This window comes from Pan paniscus, chromosome 13 (genome assembly GCF_029289425.2).
Source record: "Pan paniscus chromosome 13, NHGRI_mPanPan1-v2.0_pri, whole genome shotgun sequence".
NCBI classification, from domain to species: domain Eukaryota; kingdom Metazoa; phylum Chordata; class Mammalia; order Primates; family Hominidae; genus Pan; species Pan paniscus.
In genome coordinates this window covers 102,403,425-102,422,847 of record NC_073262.2, presented here as the reverse complement: position 1 = coordinate 102,422,847, position 19,423 = coordinate 102,403,425, and the positions used below count along the sequence as shown (strand labels likewise).

General features: G+C 37.9%; 1 protein-coding gene across 8 annotated transcripts in view; it reads left to right on the top strand.

The window, feature by feature from the left end:
* Positions 1-19,423, top strand: part of FTCDNL1 (formiminotransferase cyclodeaminase N-terminal like) — a 188,238-nt gene that overhangs the window by 46,839 nt on the left and 121,976 nt on the right. For 2 of the 8 annotated variants that reach the window (XM_055108932.1, XM_055108924.1), the window contains one exon: positions 8,618-15,282. The exons of the other annotated variants lie outside the window; for them this stretch is intronic. In XM_055108932.1, the coding sequence (XP_054964907.1) occupies positions 8,618-8,667 (50 nt within the window). In that variant the 3' untranslated portion in view covers positions 8,668-15,282. Of the gene's footprint in view, positions 1-8,617; positions 15,283-19,423 lie in introns of those variants that run through there. 8 annotated transcript variants of the gene reach the window in all.

Below are 19,423 nucleotides of genomic sequence, written 5' to 3'. Positions count from 1 at the left end.
AACGCCTTTCCCAAACCTCTGGGTACCACGCTATCAACTTTTTCTCAGGAAGCCCCGTCTGAAGCCAGTCAGTTTCCTAACTTCTTAGGTACCTGTATCTCCATGAAGACTAACTGCTTTGAAAAAAGTAATTATATGGATGTAGTTTAGCTAGGATCCATTGTTACAAAACTATATTGTTTCTAGTACGTATAAAGGATTTTCGGTAACTGATTAATATTAATCTGTGTCTATCCCAAAATTCTTTTTAGTCGTTCATCTTCATGATATCCACTTTGTTATTTCACAAAGATAAAAGGAAGATAAAATAGCAAGATATGGGAAAAGAAGTCTTGAGTGAACCCTTTTGGCATCATTATTTGTAGCTATCTTTTACTGAGTACCAACTAAGTATTAGTTATTACATGATTTTCACAACAACCCTCTGGAGCAGGTGACTAAAGTAATACAATTCCCTAAGTGCTCTTAGCCTATTGGGTCAACCAGGAACCTCCTCCTACCATATCCCATACCTGTAGGTTTATACCACTGCCCTAACCCTAAACAGTACCCCTTGGGCTGGGCATGGTGGCTCATGCCTGTAATCCCAGCAATTCAGGAGGCCCAGGCAGGAAGATCACTTGAGCTCAGGAGTTCAAGACCAGCCTGGGCAACATAGTGAGCCTTTGTCTCTACTAAAAATAAAAAATTAGCCAGGCGTGGTGATACACGCTTGTAGTCCCAGCTACTCAGGAGGCTGAGAAGCGAGGATGGTTTGAGCCTGAGAGATCAAGGCTGCAGTGAGACGTAATTTTGCCATTCTATCCTCGGTGACAGAGTGAGACCCTGTCTCAACAAACAAAACCAAACCAAAACAAAACAAAACAACAATAACCTTGGACCTACATTCTCAGATCTCCAGGCCTCTCTTCCTAGGCCTGATGGGCCTTCACCTCTAGTTTGTTGTGTTCCAGTTCGAAATTGTACATCCAGTTAGTTGACTCACCCCTCTATGGCAGTTTTATAGGATGGTCCACTCAGGATCCTGAGACTTCTTCCAGATCTTAGGCCTCTCTCCAATACTTCTGTACTCTTTCCTCATTTAAAATTTCTTCTAGATCTTTTTTTTTTGAGACGGTCTTCCTCCATCACCCAGGCTGGAGTGCAGTGGCATGATCATGGCTCACTGCAGCCTCAATCTCCCAGGCTCAAATAATCCTTGCACCTCAGCCTCCCGAGTAGCTGGGGTTACAGGTGCATACCACCACAGCTGGCTAATTTTTTTATTTCTTTTTATTTTTAGTAGGGATGAATTCTCACTCTGTTGCCCAGGCTGGTCTTGAATTCCTGAGCTCAAGTGATCTTCCTACCTCAGCCTCCCAAACTCTGTCTTTTACTCTATTATCATATTCTGAGTTCTTGCCCATTTATTCCTTTTTGTACCTGAAAGAACTATTAGCTTCTAGTTTTGTGACTTCCTCCCCCGGACTGTCAGCGCCTCCTCTGTAGGACTGTGCATTTTGTGCTGCTAGGCACAACCCTCTCTCATTAGGTGGGGAAGTGGAGGATGAACTGCACATCGCCAGATTTCTCCCAGATGAATTTCTCTGAGTTGGGCCACAAACTTGCTCCAACTCATTGGGAGATGCCTGAAATCACTCCCACTATCTTGAAATAGCCAAGTCAGCCATAGGACCCAGAGTAGTCCCCATCAGTATTTAAATCAGGGAGGAAAATTGCCACCAGGCGAGGCCAACACTGCTGCTAGAACCAGGATGGATGTGGATCTTGCAGCCAGTGCTCCAGAACTCCTGGCTGGCTAACCATGCAGAGTCACCTGGCCATTTCTTTTACTTTTAATTCACATCCCTACATTTTATGCAATTTTAGTTTATGGACTTGACACATTGACTTGTTACAGGGTTTTATTGATGTTGTTTGTTTTGCTGGCTAGACTGTAAAGTCCCTGAGGATGAAGCTTCATGCATAAATATTTATTGAGCTCCTACTGCATTTCAGCAGGAGCAGATTTATCATTATCCTAGTGATACATAAGATGTAGGTGCCCTCACTTGTATGGAGACCTAGTAAGGCCTGGGTAATATGTTCACAGGCCCTAGTAATATGCTTACATGGTTGTATGATTTTGAAAAATGTACACAAGTTAGATATTTTAGGCACAATCTGTTGAAACTGCTGTCTCTTCCCACCTCTATTTCTTTGTTATATGTCCTTTCATGATGAGTGGCAGCAGAGCAGCTAGTATTGGCTTCATGAGCTTGCAACCTGTGCAGTAGCACAGGGTCCTATGCTTGGTTCAATGTTCTGCTGTTACTGTCAGGAAATTCTGAATAATTTTTTTCTTATTCCTTTTTTTTTTTTTTTTTTTGAGACTGAGTCTCACTGTGTCGCCCAGGCTGGAGTGCAGTGGCGCGATCTCGGCTCACTGCAAGCTCCGCCTTCCGGGTTCATGCCATTCTCCTGCCTCAGCCTCCCGAATAGCTGGGACTACAGGCACCCGCCACCACGCCTGGCTAATTTTTTGTATTTTTAATACAGACGGGGTTTCACGGTGGTCTCAGTCTCCTGACCTTGTGATCCGCCCGCCTCAGCCTCCCAAAGTGCTGGGATTGCAGGCATGAGCCACTGTGCCCGGCCTATTCCTTTTTTTTGAGACACATTGTCACTCTGTTACCCAGGCTGGAGTGCAGTGGTGTGATCTTGGCTCACTGCAACCTCCATCCCCAGGCTCAAGTGATCCTCCCACCTCAGCCTCCAGAGTAGGTGGGACCACAGGCAAGTACCACCACACACCTGGCCATTTTTTTTACTTTTTATTTTTGATAGAGACGGAGTCTCACCATGTTGCCCAGGCTGGTCTCGAAGTCCTGAGCTCAAGAAATCTACCTGCTTGGGCCTCCCAAAGTGCTGAGATTAGAGGCGTGAGCCACTGCCCCCAGCAGGGACCCATATTTTCATTTTGCACTGGGCCCCGTGAGTTATATGGCTGGTTCTGGGAGTGGCTCTGGACATTTTTGGACTCAGATAAAGGAGAAGTTGAGTTGTGAATATTTATGTGGTTCATAGTCACATCCGTGTGTAGTGAAGTCATTACCAGCTCTTCCAGTGTAGGAATGGCTCCCAGGAGTACTCCTCTTGCCCTCTGTGATGGCTCACTCAGTGCTGTGACTCACAAAGCAGGGCCAGAGGACCATCACAGGTGAGTGTGTCCTCTGGTGCCCAGCATCAGAAGTATGTAAGAAGTGGAGGGAAAACGAGGATCAAAAGCTATGGAGTCAGAAGCTAATCTGTGCAAAATCTTTCTAGTTATTGGCAGCACAAGGTTGTAAGCGAAGGATGTGGTTTTTAATAATGTCCATCCAATACAGAAGCTGTAGCTGCACTTATGTATATGTTGATGTAGTATATACAATTATAAGGACACCAGATTATTTCATTTTTTGTGATAATCATAGGAAACAGAATTGATCAGAATTTCTGTTTCTAGAGGAACAAATCTGTGATATAGCTATGAAGAACAAGTATGTCCCATGGGAATTTGCCTGTTGGGAAAGTTGTATCCCAAACTTTAATGATTAAAAACACATTTCTGTCAACCATTCTAAATAAAGGAATGAGTTATTTTATATTCTGTTTATATAAAATGACAGATTACTATCATTTGCATAGGTGACAAAAGAGTAGCCATAAAAATGTGGAAAACATGTATAGCACTATACAGATAATAAGAATATGTTATTTTTCTGGAATTCACAATAATTATAGTTTAAAAATGTGGAAAACATGTATAGCACTATACAGATAATAAGAATATGTTATTTTTCTGGAATTCACAATAATTATAGTTTAAAAATGTATAGTTTGTTGTAATTTATTTTCTCATTCTAAATTCACTTACAAACCTATTTTTGGGTTATTTTTTAATGATGGTACTCAAAATGGTGTAAGCTTCCGGCTTCACAGGACCTGGACCTGGCCGTGTGCTGAATACATGCCAAGCATTTGGCACATCTATTACTTTATTTAATTCTCACAACAGCCCTCTGAGAGCAATATTATTCCCACTCTACAGGTACAGAAACGGAGGCTCAGAGAAGTTAAGTAACTTCCTTGAGGTCATATATCTTGTAAGTTGCAGGACCAGGTTTCTGTATAGGTTTGTCCTTTCTGAAGTCTATTCTTTTACTCTTTGCTCTCCAGTTCCTAGAGTGACAATGTCATTTCCTCAGAAAATTCTCCTGAGATCATCAGGGTAGGTTACATGCTCCGTTATGCCTGTCCTTTCTTTCCTAGCTCACGTCACAATTAACTAATTACTAAAGTGATTATACTGTGATTATTATATAATCACAGTGTTTTATTATACTGTGATTAGAAAGTGATTATCCTGTAACCTCCGTGGAGGAAGCTGTCTGTTTTACCTACAGCGTGGAAACTCTGGGTATTCAGTGAATAATGCATTTAGATCTACTAATTTTCAGAGGCACCTTAGAGCAGCTTCTTGCCTCAAGTACTTTCTTTCTCACCTTTCCTTCTGCTCAGCAAAGGAAGGGTCTGGGAATGGCAAAACATTCAGGCTCAGAATTAACACCCAAGAGTATTAGGGTTGTGCAGCTGATAATGTAGAGATGTTATCATTTATACATTCACACCTTCATATGGATTGCCTGGTACCAATTTCAGGTACCAGATATCTATGGGGGTGGGATATTCATGCCAAAAGGGTATCTGTTACATAGTTTTATATTTTTGTAAACTGAGTCATCTTAAAATGGGAGAGCACCTGTGTTCAATTTTCCCTGGAATGAGCTGCTAAATTCTCTTGTACTCTTCACTTCGGATGAGGTTTTCTGGATGACACCATCTGGGAAATGTCACTTTGATTAAAGTAAATATGCAGCATAGTTAACACTGGGAGCCTATTTGAATTTCTCTAAGTAGCCACATCTACAGAAGCAGAAGGCAGCCGGCTCTTTGGGCTGGGAGAACTTGAGAGAGATGCGTTCCACGGTTTGGTGTCAGTCGAGTGGCAGTGTGTGGCCAACTAAGCTCTGAAGGATTTTGTGTATTTTCCTTTTCTTACCATTGGGCTATTTTTTTTCTTTTCCAGTTTATTTTGACACGAAGAAGAAAATATATAAAAATAAAAAACTCAGCTTTACGATTGCCAAGTTTTTCTTTCAAACTAAGAAAAGAAACCAGTTGTTGAAAAATATGATGAATGGCATCCTTTGTTTTATTTTCAGCGTAGCACATGAGGGCACTGCCATTGGAAAGGGGCCAAATTCCCCAGGCAGGAGGGAACCCTGGGCTGAAAGGCGGCCTAGTGATTTTGGAGGCTGGTGTGTCAGGATTTCCTCTCAGCTGTTACAAATATCTCTCTTCTTTCCACAAGATTTCCTCACAGACTCACCCCCCTCCCATTCTTCAGGCATTCCTTGTGTTTTCAACACTTGCTACTGATGAGGATGTCATCTATTTGTAAGAAAACGCCATTGGTACAATGTGGGGCTTTCAGCATTTACATTGTGGTTTTCCCGACTTCCACAGCTATTGACTTATTTGGCTGTGGGATCATGTATGGTTGAGGGCAACAGTCAGTAGTTGATGTGTAAGCAATCCATAAAATTGTTAGCATGATTCCTGCTCATTGTTGTCTTGTCACCAAGTGGTTTGGGAGAACCAAGGGGAGAGAGAGTCTAACTTTCTTGTTCTGAAAGTCAACCTCAGGGCCCTTCTGATCTCTCTCTGCCGCTCACGTGGTGGAATGAAGAGGAAGGGATGGATAAGAAGAAGGGTCATGCTACTCTTTCAAGGAAGTGAGGGAAATGTCTCAGATGCCTTGAGCTCATCCTCATGTGTCCCATGAAGTGAAATCTAAAATTGCTCTGAGGACGTAGGTGAACTGTACCTCCACAGAACCTGTAGCACTTTCCCAATTTGGAAGCTCCTTCTGAAAACTTTATGCACTTTGGCTGGGGTATTTAACTCATTTATTATAACTTTTGTTTGCCAGGGTGTTTTTCTCACTAGACTGAGATCTTTGAGAACAGGGCTGTTTTATTCCACTTGGTAATTCCAATACCTGGTCTCAGAAAACCTTTGCTAAATAAATTAATGTACCAATAGCTGAATTCCAAGCCCTGGTGTTGAGTCAGAACTAGATAACTCTCTAGGTATAGATGGTTTAATCATTTATCAAGTGACTTCAGGTTCTGTTGCATCAAGTTGAGTTACATGTATAAGGGACAGTTAAAGGAAAAAGCTGTTCTGAACTTCTAGGGAACAGAAAGTCTGGCTCAACTTATGTGTGAGGCTGGGGAAAGAGGGTAGAGACACCAGAATTCCTCATAAAGACAGACATCAAATGACTCGAGAATGCAAACACCTGACTTACTTCCTGCAGAAACACCAGTGGGAAAAAGTGTGAGTTGGAGCTCCTCATGCCTCTTCCTGTTGTCTTTACTCTTAAATTCAGGCTGTCTTTTAAATGCCCCATGATCTACTTGTAAACTCTTTAAGCAAAAACGATGCCAGGTTCTGTTCTGTGGCTACCAGATTGGAGCTTTTCTCTCCCAGCTTCATTCAGTTAATTGAGCTGTGCTGGAAGGTTCAGTAATTTATTCTATGGAGTCTTTCTGTGCAAACAATTCCAGGCTGAGGGAAAGAGACTTAGCTGAATCTCTCAAACACTTGAAATGCAGAATTCATGTTTTGGAAAACACCAGTGAGTCAGTGTCCTCAAATGTAATCAATAAAAGACAGTCTCCATCATCAGCTTTTCATTAACCGAGCTTAGAGTTGCCTCCTTTTATTGCTTTTTACATGTTTACAGTATCTCATTCTTTCCTTGATTCTGGATTTTCACACCATATGGCCACATCTTTAAGTCATTTTTCAGCTGCTCTATTAAATAGTAAAATGAGATTCAGAACAGATTTCTTTGATTTTAAAATAGCATTTTGGGTGTGTGACTTTTTTGTAAATAAAAAAAGAATTAAGGCACTCAAACGCATGAAATTTCAGGTATTTCTACCCAGACAGTGTAATATGTAGCTTTCTGCTTACTTAGAATAAATATATGTTTATCTCGTGGAATTTCACCTGCTGCATAAATGGATTCATTCATTCTGCATATTGAAATTCATTTCTACTTAAATAAGATTTAGCCTCCACTGTTGCTAATGAACATAGATTGAAAATGAAATTGAAAGTGTATCTTTATAACTATTCAATATTATACTGTATTTCTCATTAGAAATGATTGCTATCGCTTATAAGCATCCATACTACATGTCAATAATGCTCTATTGCTGTAATTATGGTGGTGTTTCTACTATTTGATCATATAAAAGGTGGGATTCTTTTATGTTTTACTTTTTTTCTGGGTTATTTAGTGGTCAGTTCCTTGAGAAGCTGCAAAGGAGAGATTTTTGACTGCCAACATTTGGATCTCACAGTTTAGAGTTGGTCAATGAGGGCTTAAGGCATATAGTCCTACAACTTAATACAGTTTACTTTGTAAAGGGTTACACATATTTAAAAGACTATTGAATATTTACTACTTGTTTTCTGAGCCAGAAAGGACATTTTGGTGTAGATTGTATGGGAATTTTTTTTTTTAAGGATACTACTTAACAAAAGGAAACCACTGCATGAGCAAATTTTGTAATATGAGTAAATTTGCCATTGATCCAGACTTTAGCAGCAGGGACTGTGTCAGTCACAATTAATCAGCTTATGAGTATGTGATTCAGAATCTTTAATTATCCTTTAAAATCTGGACATCGACTTGAAGAAATGACTGGCCTACAGTTGATTGTTTAAAGTTAAAACCAAGTGCACTCAACATCTGAAAGGTCAATAGTCTCTTAATTGTAATTCAATAAAGTTAATTTAAAGTGGTATACAATTTGTGAGTGTTATAATTACAGTTCACATATTTTTGACTTCAGTGACGGTACTGTTTGCTAGAGAAATATGCTTCAGTTGAGGATAAGTCCATTGGATGTGTGTATTTTGATGGCTATCAATATTTTAAAGTTCATTACTTAATATGATACATAGGAAGATAACAATTTGGAGCAACTATTCTAAATAACTCAGGTAAAATTCTGCTTTTTCTTGAACTATTCTGGCATTATTCATTGTTTTATTGTCACCGTGATAAACTTGCACAAAATTTTTAAGCAACAGTAACAAAAAAGTAAAACCTTGTTTTTAATTCTGTTTAAAATTTTAAAATCAGAATCACTTCTGCATGTTCTATTGTATTTTTTTCAATAACATATATCTCTAGAAGACATAGTTGGTATCTCCCAATCTGTTTTATATCATTTATAGAATGTAAAGATTGTCTCTGAGGCCAAAATTAAGAGCATGCTATCCTTTCCACATAGCAAAAATCATCACCCCTCAGCATGTACTAAGTATCTAAAACTTGGTGGTGGCAGAAAATGTTATAGACATAGTGCTTTTACCTAAGAGCTTGAAATTAAGAGAGATAATAGCATTTACCGAGACAAGAAAAGGAAATATGGATGATAATGAGCTATAAACAGTACATTGACAGATCAGAAAGACAAACATTTCTCAAAATCTCCATTGTCATTTTCAGCTTGGAGGTCAGCACAGAGGGCCCCCTGCTCCTTGAATGAGATCCACTAGGAGTTTTGGAAGAAGTGCCAGCCTTCTGGTGTTTCCAGATCACTGCCTGGCAGGAAACAGTTTATTATTTTGAGAAAATTACTTATTTAATAAATATTTGTTGATCTACTGTGTGCCACTCAGGTTATAAGAAACAGAGCTGTGAATAAGACGAAGTCCCCTGCCCTTAGGGAGCTTGCTTTCTAGTGGCAGGAGACAGGCAGTTTACAAATAAAAAGAAATGGAAAAATGTTCATATGATGTAAGTACCATGTAGAAATATAAAGAAGAATAAGGAGGACGTTTTTGTAAGGTGTTCAGGAAAGCCCTTGTTAATAAGATGCCCTCTGAGCAGAGAGAAAGAAAGAACCACGTGTTTGTATTGGGAGGAAAGTGAGATATCGAGGCTCAGCTGGAAGAAACCTGCAATAACTCCTCTCTCTAGCCACCCCGTATTCAGCCATCACGTCTGATCTAGCCTAACAAGTGGGTAAAAGACAAATTACAAGATTACTCAGGTCAAAGGGTCTCTTATTCTCCAGTCAGTGCCATACTGGAAAAGTAATTTTATCAGCTACCACTTATTGAGTGCCTTGTATGTCAGGCATTGGGTTGGGCATTTTGCAGCAGTCCAAGTCAAATTTTTATTATTTCCTTTTCTCTAATAGGGAAACGAATGCTTAACTGAAGTTAAGTGACTTTCTCAGGCCCACATGGCTTTGAATGATGGAGCCAGAATCTGACCTTGGGTCAGTGTGACTCCAAAGTCCCTACATGTTGTTGCCTCTTCAAGAGGGTAAGGTGCCTGGGAGGACAACAACGTGAATGCATTGTTATTAGTAGTAGTAGTAATAGTAGTACTTGAGACAGGGTCTCACTCTGTCACCCAGGCTGGACTGGAGTGCAGTGGCATGATCTTGGGTCACTGCAACCTCTGCCTCACTGGCTCAAGCAATTCTCCCATCTCACCCTCCCAAGTAGCTGGGACTATAGTTGCGTGCCACCATGCCCAGCTAATTTTTTGTATTTTTTGTAGACATGAGGTTTCACTATGTTGCTCAGGCTGGTCTCAAACTCCTGGACTCAAGTGATCCACTTGCCTTAGCCTCCCAAAGTGTTGGGATTACAGGCATGAGCCACTGCACCTGGCCATGGATGCATTATTATTAAAATATCCTCAGAATGTGACAAATGTTAATGTTCTTAATTTAATGAGAATGGCTGAGTTGTTCTCCAGGAAAAGTCAGAATAACAAATGGCTACCAGCCTCTGATTGGATTCACTGAAAGATGCAAGGTTTTGTACCATAGAGAAGTAGAAACGTGGTTATTAGCTAGTACATTTGGAATCTTTGGGCCACTGATCCGCATAATCCATCACTCCATTATTCCTTCAAGTGAGAAATATTTGCTTTGGCCACAATGCTTTTATATTTTTAAACTTTTGTGTAGGAATGCTGGTTCTTCTATGCAAATATTGCCAGCCCACTATTTTGAATAAAAACCACCCAGTTCCTTTCAGGAGCATTGGAAATATATTAAAAATTTTCTGGCTCTTAAATTTTCCACCAGTCTATACTCAAATAGATAGGATTAATAAGATTAATATCCATTACTATTCATCCAGAATTATAAAATTTCAAGGTATCTGTATTTTCAATGATGAAATTTAGAGTATTTCTATCCATCTAAGACACATCAGAGTCCACTAGGGTGCTGACTCATTTGAACATCAACATATGGAAAAGTGATCTTCAGCTGGGATAATTAGAAATGCAGCTTTTACTCTTTATGCCACCTCTTTCTATAACGTTTTGGTCCTACACTTTGAACTAACCTTGCGGAGAAAAAAATGATAATGAAGTGAAGTACACATATAATGAGTATCTGTTAAAATAATAGCTCTGGAAAGAAACTAAAGTTTAATGCAACACAGGAATTTTCCCTACTTTTTAGCGGATTCACATTACAGCTGGTCTTAGGTCGTGGCCTGGGTGGTTGTGAGTTCTTGATGTCAATGCCATATGTTTAAGGGGGAATATCAATCCGATAGCCATTTTCTTTACTCATGTGTGCTATGCATTTATTGTTACACTGGGACTCAGCTTTTTTTAAAAATGTAAATGTCTATGTCAAAAAATAATCTTAGATTTTTCATTGTCTTGATCAAATCATGGTTAGCTTTGAAGAATGGATGATTTTGTGGTGAAAATTCATAAGGGAAAAATGTCTATATAAATGGACTGCACCAAACTTCAAAATGCTTTTATTCCTTTGTTTTTCTCCAGTTTGGTTTTGGTAGCCTTATTATGACTCTTTATTGATGATGGGTAGTCATATATATTTTATGTTTCTTTCACTTGCTTCTCAAGTAATGCCCCCCCTCCTCCATCTATTCTCAGGAAATATGAAACTAACTCTCAGAGGGTTTCTGTTGAGGACTAGACAAGAATTATGCCTTGGATTATTTATCCTTTATTCACAGCTCACCTACTTTATTATTTTTCTGATCTCATGTATTATTTCCATTTCCACTCATCTCATTATGTTTCTAAGGGAACTTTGGGTATAAAGATACTTGCAGGCAGTTAGAGATGTTAATTCCATATGTATAAGAGCAGCAATTAGCATCAAGAGCTGTTTCTAGTAGGAGGAAGGAACTTGGGTCCTTGTGGGGAGATGAAGAGAGACTCATTTCACCACTTTCCCAGAAGTATTTTGAGGTCATTGTTTTTGTGTGTATGCTCCCTAATCTATCCATTAAATAGAAATCAGAAAATTATACATTAATAACATATTTGACAATACAATGAGAATCTAGAGGGGAAAAATATGTTCCTTAATTTAACCAGTATTGATGGTTAAATTACTTATGTTTGGTACTAGCATATTTGGAAATTAAAAAAATAGCACCCACGGTTTCTGTTTAGGATCTTGCTTTGGATACAAAGGTTGCACATATGGAGTCATTAGAAAGCAATTGGAAGCAGTGCAGAGACACGAGGAGATAAATCTCTATGCTGGGAATAAGTGGACTGTAGAGATAAGAAGTCATCAGAGGGAAATACTGTCAGGTTTGCAGGAAACACAGATTAGCGAGACAGGTGAGAATATTAAAGATTGAGGTAACATGGGCAAGAGCACAGAATGGGAAATAAGTGATGTGTGAGTGGGTAGTTGGTAGGCATGTATGTAGTCAGGCACGAAAGGTACAGAAATGACTGGACTTTGGTTTTGCCCTGTTTGCTCACAACCAAGCAGGGAGAAGAATATACAACCCCCTAAGTATAGTACCAGTGGTAAGGACAGAAGGGAAGAGCCAAAAAGTCCTCTGCTGGACAGAGTCAGGGAAGGATCCTCAAAGGAGGATGTAATATTTGCAGGATGAGGCAGGGACTTTGGAAGGGTATAGCAGATTTGGTTGGATAGAAGTGAGATCTCTGGTGAGAAGTAATGTTCAATGTACTTTAAAATCTAGTATCAATTATTTCTAAATTTACCAAAACACCTACTACTTTAGGAGACTTGATTGCACAATTGCTTTGGGGCTTCATATTTCAAATATTTGTGAAATTTGAATCATTAAGAGTGATAGAAAAATAATTTTTTCAAAATTTCATCTCCCACCATTTGCTTTTTCTTTTCAGCAAAATTTACTGTGATTTTTTTTTTTACACGTAAAATTGAATGGATAAGGCAAAACGGAGGAAAAGGCAAAATTCATAGTGGTAAATATGCTATATTATTTATTTACATATTATTTTCTTCTGAAGGGGGTAACGTAGCTAATTCTTTTAGTACTGTTATGGAAATTAGCTCATGTAAATAATTTATAAAAGGTGATACTGTATACAAATGTATATACTATAGCGGTAGTATATACAAATAGGTATATACACATATGCATATATATATATTTGAATGGGGCACATTATATTTGCTTGTAGTCTCTCTCATCACTTTGTACTGCACCATCAAAAATTTTTCTTTATACTATTAGTCCTTTGGAAACACAGTTATCAAAGTAAACAAAAATAGATGGCCTTGACTGCATAACATTATATGGATTTAACATAAATTTTATATTATGTACAATGACACTATTAAATGTGTTAATACAACACATAAAATGACCAATTCTCTTTAAATTTTAGTGTTTAGCATATTTGTTTTGATTGTACGTGTGGGAGCTGTGAGAACAGCTTTGCAAAAATACTTTGCAAGTTACCATAGTGACTAAATTGTAGTGCTTTATGATGTTGTCTTTCCCCTGGGTCTTAATTCAGTTGCGTGCTTTTTAAATCATAATCTAATAGTTGACGTTAAAATTTTTCTATTTTTAAAAAACTGTATACACACATACAGGTTTATAACTTTACTTAAATGTATAATTTGATTATATTACACATTCTTCAAGTAAAATGTTACTTTTTCCTTTCTCTTTTTGCTGGGTTCCCAGATCTCTTTTTTCTCCCTTTTCTTCCCCCTCTCAGTGACCCATGTTGACAAATGATATCTTTTAAATTTTTTCCTCTATTTTCATACAATTATATACAGACCTATATATGCATGTACAAAAATAAAGCAGAATTTTTATAAGCAGGATTTCATGGAAATAGTTCTGAATTAACTGATACGTAATAGTTCCTGTTTATTCCTTTTAATGGCTTCTTAATGTTTCATGTTGTAAATGGGTCGTAATTTAATCACTTTGCTTCCATTTTTTGTTCTATGAATAATGCTTTAATAAATATCACAATACCTATGCCCACACTTGCCAGTGGTGTTTTTATGTCTCTGGGATAGGTTTTAAGAAGTTGAGATTGCAGCGTTAAAGAGTATATTATATATTTTAAATTTTCACAGAAATTGAAATTACCTTTTGAAAGAGCTGTAACACATCAAATTTATACCTAGCAGTATTTGTATCTTTATCCCATGTGTCTGCCAGCAGTAGGAATTAAATATGATTCTCTAATTTTTGCCACTCAATTAAGTGTAAAGTAAAATTTCATTGTTACTTTAATTTGCAGTTTCCTAACTATTAGTGAATTTGCTGGTTGACAATGTGGATATGTTTAAAGAATATGTTTGTCAAAAAAATGTATTTATTTAAGAATTGCCTATTCATATATTTGAATAGGCATTTATTTGATTTTTATTTGATTTTTATCCTTTTCTTATCAAATTGTGAGATCTGTTTGTATATTACAAAGATACCCCTTTGTATATCAACTCTGACACTTTTTTTTTTTTTTTGAGACAGAGTCTCGCTCTGTCACCCAAGCTGGAGTGCAGTGGCACGATCTTGGCTCACTGCAACCTCCGCCTCCCAGGTTCAAGCGATTCTCCTGCCTCAGCCTCCCGAGTAGCTGGGACTATAGGCACACACCACTATGCCCAGCTAATTTTTGTATTTTCAGTAGACACAGGGTTTCACCATGTTGGCCAGGCTGTTCTCGAACTCCCGACCTCAGGTGATCTGCCCACCTTGACCTTCCAAAGTGCTGGGATTACAGGCATGAGTCACCGCGCCCAGCCGCATTTTTTTTTCTTATAGCCACTGTGTCTCTTTCGCCTTTCAAGTGTCTTATGCTATATAGGAATTTTAATTTTTTACATAGTCTTTCAAAAGTGTTTTAGTATAAAATTATCTAATTCTTTCTCTTCCCACCCTCGTTGCTTTCATAAAAGCAAAAACCTTATCAAAATTCTAATCAAAATGACATTACATTTATATAACTGATATTTTTAAATAAAATTAAGTATTCCAGCCAACAACCTGGTATATCCTTCCACTTGCCAGACCTTATTTTATGTCTTCAGTAGAGTTACCATCCTCTTTATGTAGGTCCTGTATCTTTCTTGGAAACTTTATTCCAAGTATTTTATTTGTTGCTACTGTAAATATAATATTTTCCTGTTTTCTATCTCTAAGTACTTCTGTGCAGAAAATATATTGATATTTAGATATTTATCTTATATCCAGCTACCTTGTCAATTTTATTTATTCTAAAGGTTTTTATTTTTTAAACTTGAATTTCTTGTGGGCTTCCTGGGCATGGATTCATGTTACCAATGAAAAGAAGTAATTTTGTATCTTCATTTCCAATTCTTATGCAAGCTATTTAATTTTCTCCAAAAATCAGAGATAATATTAAATAGTAATGAAGATACTGGGCCTACTTGCTAAGTTCCTAATTTTAATTAAGATGGTTGTGATGGTTTACCATTTAGGAAAATATATGTGCTTGCTTTTTCATAAATATTCTGTGTTATAAGTTGTGTTCTTCTGTTACTATTATTTTTAAAGTTTTTAAAATAGAGATGACTACTGAATTATATCAAATAACATCTTGGCATTTATTAACATTTTCAATAATTCTTCTCCCTTAATGTATTGATGTAAGGGATTATGTTGATGTATTTGTTACCATTAAACCGTCTTGCATTCCCGAAATAAACTACTCTTGGTTATATCATATTACTCCTTTGGGATTTTGCTGATGTTTTGCTTAGTATTTGTAGTATATTCACTGTAAGATTAATCTGTGGCTTGTTTTTTCATTTTTGTGTTACCATCTTTCATAGGTTTTGGTGTAATTGCTGTAATATAAAATAAATTCAAGAACTTTCACTTTTTTTCTAGAGTCTGGAATAATTTAAGTAAGTTTACAACCATAACAGTTTGAAGATTGGATAAAATTGCCCTAGTGACTTCTTTTTTTTTTTTTCGTAATGATAGCTTTCTTCTATGGTAATTTCCATATTCAAGTTTTCATTTGGGTAATTTTGGTGACTTATATTCAGCTATGAAATTATCCATTTATTCTAGATTTTCAAATTTGTTTTCCATAGAGTTACACATAGAATTCTCATAATTTTTAATCTCTTCTCTGTCTGTATCTGTTATACATCCTATTGCTCTTATTTTTAGGATCTCTCCTTTATCTTTAATCAGGCTTGTGAGTCTTTTTTTTTTAAACATCATTTTATAATCTTTTCAAAGGAGGAACTGTTTATAATTTGTTTATTCTTTCAGACTTGGGGGTCTATTTTATTAATTTCACCTTTTATTATTATTAATTCTTCCTAGTTTCTTTAAGTTTATTTTGTGTTTATTATCCTAATTTTAAAGAGGGAATATTTAATTCTTTAATTTTTAGCCCTTTTTTTGTAATAGCAAACAATAAATTTTTCTCTGCAAAGATCTTGCTATATCTTATAGGATTTATTATCCAAACAGTTCCTAATTTCTCTTTCTATTTTATTCTCAGGATTTACTTCAGGCTTATTTAAGAGAGTGCTTTTAAATTTCCAAGTTGTTGAGATCATTTTGGCGACCCTTTTATTATTTACTTTTAATTTTATTCTACTGTGATCATAGAATATGCTGTGCTAAAATATCTACTAAAAAATATTCCCCTAGAATTTGTCTTCTTCCCTCTCTTTCAGCTAGAATGCAGATATGCCAGCCCCTGCTTCATGCCAAGGGCACAGATGCCTTTGGGGAGGGCAGACCAACAAGATAGAAAGGACCTGGTCCCTGAATAGCCATATGGAAAAAACGGCATCTTTATCAGGACTGCTCACTTAAGCACTACTTTGTGAAAGAAAAATAAGCTTTCATCTTCTAATATTGTTTATGTTCTTTTTCTTATAGCATCTTAGCCCTTAATTCTACTCTTATAAGCCTTATCTGCAAGCTCATATTCACATTGCCTTTTCATGTTTTGGTTATTATTTTAAATGCAGAAATCCGGTTTCTGCATGGAATACAAATCTGCAGTGCTTACAATTCCAATTTTGCATTTAGTGCTAATGACACCATCACCACAGGGATGCAGAACAAAATTATGTCCTCGGAAAAGTACGTGTTCATATACATTTATGTATTTTATATTTTTACTTAAATATAAAATATTAAAATTGACTATCTGTGAATTTATACTCTGTTTCCTTCAATCTAAGATGCCATGGACTCTAGAATTACAGTCAAAATATTGCAAGTCATATAGTTGACATTTGTATTTTTTTCCCCCATATAATGTCATCGTCTGTGACACAAAGAGCTGTGGCAATGTAGAATATTTTCAAAGAATGCTTCTCTCTTGTCTCTGAGATTTTCTTTCAAACCTCTGACACGAGTTCTGCAAGTTTTTATATTGCATGTATGTGGTAGGTAGAATATTGTCCCTCCCCAAAAAGTCTCAATGTCTTAATCCCGAGAACCTGTGAATATATTAGGCTACGTGGGATAGAAAATTAAGGTTGCCAAGGCTTGGAGTGGTGGCTCATGCCTGTAATCCCAGCATTTTGGGAGGTCAAGGCAAGTGGATAACTTGAGCCCAGGAGTTCGAGACCAGCCTGGCCATCATGGTGAAACCCCATCTCTACTAAAAATACAAGAAATTAGCTGGGCATGGTGGTGTGCGCCTGTTATCCCAGCTACTCAGGAAGCTGAGTCAGGAGAATCGCTTTAACCTGGAAGGTGAAGGTTGCAGTGAGCCAAGATCATGCCATTTGCACTCCAGCCTGGGTGACAGAGCGAGATTCTATCTCAAAAAAAAAAAAAAGGAAAGAAAATTAAGGTTGCCAATCGGCCAACCTTAAAATATTAAGATTATCCTTGATATCTGAGTGGGCCAAAGGAATCACAAGGTCCTTAAATGCAGAAGAGGGAGACAGTAAAGGAGGTCAGAGTGATGCAATGTGAGAAGAATCCAGATGCTGCTGCCGACTTTGAAGCTAGCAGAGGCCATAAGCCAGGGAAAGAGGGCAGCCTCTAAAAGCTGAAAAAGGCAAGGAAACAGATTCTTCCCTAGAACTCCCCTAGAACCATAGAGGAATGGAGCCCAGGTGACACCTTGATTTTCACCCAGTGATACCCACTTCAGACTTTTGAATCCCAGAATTGTAAGATAACAAATTTGTGTGGTTCCAGGCATTATGTTGGTAGCAACTTGTCACAGCAAGTTGCCATAGAAAATTAATACAATGTGCAGGCAGTGCTAGTGTTTCAACACTGACCGCCGGCTAACAGCAATTTGAAGACTCACCCTGATCTCAAGACATTAAAATATGAAAAAATATGTACTGTAAATTTGATGAAATATGGTAAATGTATGTTAAATAGGTGTCATAGGAAGGACCATTTAGAAGTTGTAACAGTGGACTCAGTCTTGTGTGATACTCAGAATCCAGTTAGACATCATTTTAATATCTGAAGTAATTGTGTCACTCCTAAATAAGAAAAAATATGAAAAGAAAGTGGAATTCGATCAAGTTCAAAGGTTTTTAGTAAGGGCTAGGCAGGAAAAACATGCAAATACCTTAAAAGCCAAAGAAATGTAAACCTCAGTCAAATGATGTGGCAACCTGGGCTAAGTGACACCCCTTTTTAAAGTTCTGAAGTCCCCATTATGTGTGTGTATGTATGTATATATATATATATATATATATATAAACAGGGCTGGAGGTAGCCCAGACAGTGTTCATGCCTGTGGTCACTACACAACTCCACAATCAGGGTGAACACAAAGTTGTTTAGGACGGGGGTCCTCAATTGCCAGACCACAGACAGGTACTGGTCCGTGGCCTGTTAGGAACTGGGCCGCACAGCAGGAGGTGAGCAGCAGGAGGGCAAGCCGAGCATTACCGCCTGAGCTCCACTTTCTGTTAGAGCAGCGGCAGCATTAGGTTCTAATAGGAGCACGAACTCTATTGTGAACTGCACATGTAGGGGATATAGGCTGTGTGCTCCTATGAGAATCTAACTAACAGTTTCATCCTGAAACCATCCCCCCTGCCATCTGCCATCCATGGAAAAATTGTCTTCCACGAAACTGGTCCCAGGTGCCAAAAATTTGGGGACCACTGGTTTAGGACATCATTGTTCTGTTGGTGACTAAACAACATTAAACTCAGTCAAGTGAGCCAGGCATGGTGGTGCACACCTGTAGCCTCAGGGAGGACCTGTACTTGGGAGGCTGAGGTGAGAGGATCACTTGAGCTCTGGAGTTTGAGACTAACCTGGGCAACAGAGACCCTGTCTCTAAAAGACAAAAAAATTCAATCATGTGAATTGCTGCCAATAATAACTAAAACTTAATAAAAATGTATTTTGAAATAATATCTACAGGTTACAAGTAAAAAGGACTACAACTTAAGAATTTGGAAGAGTTGGCCGGGCGCGGTGGCTCACGCTTGTAATCCCAGAACTTTGGGAGGCCGAGGCAGGAGGATCATGAGGTCAGGAGATCGAGACCATGGTGAAACCCCGTCTCTACAAAAAATACAAAAAATTAGCTGGGAGTGGTGGCGGGCACCTGTAGTCCCAGCTACTCGGAGAGGCTGAGGCAGGAGAATGGCGTGAACCTGGGAGGTGGAGCTCACAGTGAGCTGAGATCGCACCACTGCACTCTGGCCTGGGCGACAGAGTGAGATTCTGTCTCAAAAAAAAAAAAAAAAAAAAAGGAATTTGGAAGAGTTTAGAGACCCTGACAGAAAGAAAGGTATATGATGATATATGACATTTCATATCCCCCATGTATGAGATCATGAAAACACTCAAGAATATGTCTAACCAAACAGTCAATAAAGCAGAACAGATAACTCAAGTTAGGGAAGATGAAAGAGCAAACGGGGTGAGCAACAAACCTTGTTAACTTCATTATATAGTTGGGAAATCCTAATTTTTAGTTTCAGGGGAATAGAATTAAATACTCTTACTATTTTTGTTCAAATGAATCTCAAACTTCCCCAGCAATTTGAGTTAA